Raw genomic sequence first — 5,185 nt, forward strand, 5'->3', positions numbered from 1 at the left:
CGTTTTGAATGGTTACATAAAACAGATGGTTACTTAACGCAAAAACGAAAGTAGGATGGTTGGTCAGGGTGAATGGGTGAGCATGTATAGTGAACATCAAGCAACCCAAAGGTTGTGAGTTCGAATCTCATCGTGGTCAACTTTAGCATGTTAGCAACATTTTGACTACTTACTACTTTTAGCTACTTTCAAACTACTTAGCATGTTAGCTACCCCTTCCCCTAACCTTAACCCTTTTAGCTAACCCTTCCCCTAACTAGGGTTAGCTAACACTTCCCCTAACCCTAACCATAACCCTTTTAGCTAACCCTTCCCTTAACCCTTTAACCAAACTCCTAAACTAACCCTAACCTTAACCCTAACCCTAACCCCTAGCCTAGCTAACATTATTGTTAGCCACTTAACCAAATTTGAAACATATTGTACGTTTTGCAAATTCTTAACATATACATTTTTCAAATTTGTAACATATAATATGAATTGTAATTCATAACATATCATGGACATTCCAAAATGAATACATCCCATACAAAATGTAACATATCATACTAAATGGTGCGTCTCTGATTTACATACAGAATAAAATGAAATGCTCTGAGACCAGGTAGATTTTACATGACCTATACAAGGCATTTGGTGCTTATTTTATTTATTGCAAAATATTAGAGTTTGTCATGGACTTGATCTGCTCTTATGCACTTATTATTTTTGTTTAATGCAGAACCTAATATACAATCTGAGCTCCCCTTAAGTTATTGTATTTTATGGTATTAATAAATAATTAGGCTTCATACATCAGATGACTGAATATGATATTTGTTTTATTGTGGTTAGAATACTGAACAAATAACGCCATATGAAAAGATATTTATCATTATTTTAAACATCCCACGTGATCTGAACATTTAAAATGTGTATAGTACGGAGCATTATGGTATATGGAGTATACAGCATGGAGACGCAGTAGTCCTAGTGCCCAAACATCCACCAGTGCACCATGCCTGTTTTACATCTATGTAAATCGTACAAATGACAATAACAAATCATTAAGCAAACTCATAACTCGATTTTTACCACAGTGATTAGAAAACATGTAATTTAACGTTTGAAAAAATAAAATGTAGTTATAAAACGTGTCACACGGTAAGAAAACTCTAGGACGCATCGTCTTTAACCAACGTGTATAGTTCCTAAAGTCTCGTGTTAGACTTTCGACAGAAAATAGTCATACTATAAAACTGAATAAAAAGTCTTAAAAACGTTGTTGTTCTTATTTCAAAGACCACATGTATAAAGACGTGTTAAAAAATCCACAATATAAGTAATGGGATTTAATGCCCCAGTCCTGTTCAACGGCGCCTTTCTCTAGTGGTGCTATAAAAGTCTCCAACACTTTAGAAGTCCTGGGATCCTTTATATTTTATTTAATCTCCATTTCTTTTATTTCTTTTTTTCTCTCCAAAGTTGCACACAGGATCAATTATATGAAACACGGCGAAACTTTCAAGATTAAAACGTCCTGATGAAAAAAAGCAGACGAGCAAACGGTTTTGGCGCATGAGACCCAAGGCTGAATCTGTGAGACGGAGCGTACACAATAAACCTGTTGTTAAACTTGCTGTGAAAATATGTTTGAAGAAAATAGACAATTGTTGTACGAAATGTATTCAAGTATAAAATAATGCCCTTTGTTGGGGAAAACTTGAGCAATGTGAGGGTACAAAAGTCCCCTGTGGTATTTACTAGGCTCCTTTGTGAAGTTTGCGCTTTGGCGTCTCCACTTGGCGCATTACCCAGGCCCCTTTAAACGCGATTGTTTCTTTCTTTCTAATGACGTTTACCGGATCAAAACATGCTCTTAATTCGATCAGAAAGCTTCACCCTTCACAACAATACCAGAATAATTTCTCCCAAAGTTTGTTAAGTTGACCGAAATTAGGCAAATGAATAGGGGTCTCCAGGCTACCCCTGACGCAGGTGACGGGGATAATGCACGTTCACACCAGCTGCATTCTTCTTTATTTCTCCCTTTTCTTTCACAGCATTATTAAAATTTAGGCCAATGAAACTATTCACTCGACTCAATAGACATTTTCTTATAGGATAATAGGATACAAATTGAGCCTCTCCAAAGAGTCCTCAGTGGTGGGTAACCCTCGTGTGCCAAAGACTGCTGGAGACGCCGGCCGGTACGCAGGCGACGCTCGTGTGCCAGGCCCATCACACACCTGCCTAGGACTCACACGAAAAAAATAATGTAAACAAAAAGCTTGCCATCTCTAATAAAAGATGGACGTGTCACCAAGTCGTGTGAGAAACGAGGAGAACAAACGGGGGACTCCGTCTCCAAAAGATCTCCCTTGAACTTGGCGGAACAGCCTATTAAAGGCTTACTTAATTACTCTAATGGCACTGGACAGGCCTTAAAACTCAGACAGGGCTTGGGTGGAAGTTAAGTTCGCTTGCTGGGATTTGTAAACAGGCGATCGTGTGAGAAACGGGAGTTGGAAAAAAGAGGGGTCTTTTTTCGGCGGCTTTGTTTTCAGTGCGCGCACTGCGCCTGGTCGGATCAGGCGAACCCAACGCTCAATTCACATTTCCCGCCTGGGTTGTTACTATGCAAATAATATTCTAAAAGCAATCACGTGCATGTCTTTTGAACAGCCACGTGGATGAACAAAGCAAGTCTGCCCCCCTGCTAGCCGATGGCTTCAGACTTTTTACTTGTTCTTTAACTGATCCTAAATGCACACATTTACTAGAAGCTTGCTCTTTAATCCTACGGAATAATTTAGACCATGAATGCTGGAGTCCCTCGGATGATCGCTTTATAAGGGGCAGCTTCTCAGCTCACCTCTCAGTCTACCTAGTCTACAAGCTAAGGAACACATCCAAACTGCCTCACCGCATTACTATTTTGAGTTAGAACTTTATCGGCACTTTGCTAAAGGATGGCATCCAAGATGAAGGATCGCAAGGTAGGCGCTCCCCTTCTGCGCACTGGGATGGAAACCTACTCGGAAACCGTGGCCTTTTCTAGTCGTTATTTGAATATTTATTACAATATTTTACTTTGGTACTCATAATGTACCATCATTATGTATATGTGTAGTCAAAGGCGAAATTTGGTTCCATGGAAATTGATCGGATAGCCTACTATGCTTTTGCGCACTTTAGCGTAACCAATATAGTACACATTTGAGTTAGCAAAAACGACAAAAAATGTAAATAATTATTTTAAAGAAGAAAAGTGGCTGAAGTTGTCACTGCAATAGTATAATTGACGGTTCGAAGCACATTAGTGCCATACTCCATGGTTGTGTTTGAGCTTTGGCACCTGCCTTGGCCCATGTGATGCTCAGTAGCGCTGTTGCGCTCTAGTGCACCAAAGCGCACCAAGTTGGCTAGGCAAGGCAAGGCAAGGCAACGTCTCTTTGCCGTTTGGTTTCCAAGTAGTTTCGTCTTCATTCTAGTTTCAATCAGCTTTTTGTTCTAGGTTTCCAGAGCTATACACTTTAGACATGGCCTACTGTTGATTATGTTTCTTTGTCTAATCATTTGCGTTGTTATTTTTCAACAGAGAACTCCCATCTCCCATAAAGTAATAGAAAAAAGAAGACGAGATCGCATCAACCGCTGCCTAAACGAACTAGGGAAAACCGTGCCAATGGCGCGCGCGAAACAGGTAGCATGCAGTTGTACAATTAAATAATCTTGTTCACAATTCATAAACAATCGCCTATATTATCTTATTCACCGTTTTATATTGGCTAAATATATGTCTTATTATTGCATTATTAAATCATTGCTATGCGTGACAAATAGCGTAGCCTACATAATGTCTGCCATCTGTTTGATTTTGTGTATTTAAACGACGTAATATTATTTTTCTAATATATTTTTTTTCTGATGATAGAACTCTGGAAAGCTGGAGAAGGCCGAGATTCTGGAGATGACAGTTCAGTATCTGCGAGCGCTCCACTCTGCAGACTTCCCCCGAGGCAGAGAAAAGGGTGCGTTTTCCTGTCCGCTCCAAAGCGCACAGACCCGGGGCTCTCACCCAGAGCGCATCCGTATCCTGTTCCACCTTCCTTGACTCCATTCCGGCTGTCTCGTTGACATATTTATCGTCGTAATATCAATCATCATCACTGTAGTCTATATCGTAAATATATGCTCACATTTGAATGTAATAGCTTAAAGAATATTGGAGTTTCTGTGTGTTTTCTAATCGTCACCTTCTTCGGATTCCTTTTAGGTGAGCTACTGGGGGAGTTCGCCAACTACTTCCACTACGGCTACCACGAGTGCATGAAGAACCTGGTGCACTACCTGACCACGGAGGAGAGGGTTGAGACCAAAGACATCAAGTACGCAAGGATCTTGGCCTTTCTTCAGTCCAAGTCCCGGGTCGCCACCGAGCCGGTGTTCGGCTCACTGGGAGCGTTTCCAGACCAGGCAGATTATCTGTGCCAGTTGCACTCCTCCCCGGAGTCACTCCAGAGTCACAGCCCCAACGACTCCGTGTTTCAGCAGAGCCCACCCGGACACTTCTCTTGGCACAGCACGGCGCGCAGCCCGACCATCTCGTACCCAACGGTGCCGCTTTCCGCACCGACGCAACAGCACCATGGTGGCTACCTGTCACCAGTGCAAGGACTTGACCATCACTACTTCAACTTTTTCAACGGCCACCCGCACGCAAATGCGTTCAGTTTGCACAGTACGCAACATGCGTTGTAAATAGAATCCGGTTACCATTTTGTGTTGTCTTTATTTATATATGTGTTCATAATAAATACTTAAAGATTGTGGATATTGTATTCTGTACAATACATCTTTCTTTTTTAAAGAAAAGTATATGTTTATTTCCCACAGTTTGTTGTTTTCTTGTGGTGTTATAACGTACATTGTTAATCAATTGGTGAAAACCTCCCTAAAAACCTGATGGTATAATAGCGTTGGTCTATTGATTATGAATAGGCCTAATTGTTCATTCTTCTAAATAATTTATTACAGAAGAGCTCTGCACATTTCTACACAAATATATATTTTTATTTCTTAAAGGGATAGGCTAGTTAACTTTTTTTCACAGCTTATTTTCAACCAACCAAGGGTGTGGTGCTTTTATTCAAACCGTTTTTAATCAAATTAAATCACATTTTATTGGTCACATGCACACATT

The 5,185-nt window shown here is 40.4% G+C and overlaps 1 protein-coding gene across 1 annotated transcript; it reads left to right on the top strand.

Annotated features, from left to right (window-relative positions):
* The first annotated feature begins 2,762 nt into the window (after positions 1-2,762).
* helt (helt bHLH transcription factor) lies at positions 2,763-4,755 on the top strand. Its single transcript, XM_024398249.2, has 4 exons — positions 2,763-2,978; positions 3,581-3,685; positions 3,917-4,013; positions 4,259-4,755. The coding sequence occupies exons 1-4, from the start codon at positions 2,952-2,954 to the stop codon at positions 4,741-4,743; spliced, it is 714 nt and encodes a 237-aa protein (XP_024254017.1). The 5' UTR covers positions 2,763-2,951; the 3' UTR covers positions 4,744-4,755.
* The last annotated feature ends 430 nt before the right edge of the window (positions 4,756-5,185 follow it).

Source organism: Oncorhynchus tshawytscha, linkage group LG34 (genome assembly GCF_018296145.1).
Source record: "Oncorhynchus tshawytscha isolate Ot180627B linkage group LG34, Otsh_v2.0, whole genome shotgun sequence".
Lineage (NCBI taxonomy): Eukaryota > Metazoa > Chordata > Actinopteri > Salmoniformes > Salmonidae > Oncorhynchus > Oncorhynchus tshawytscha.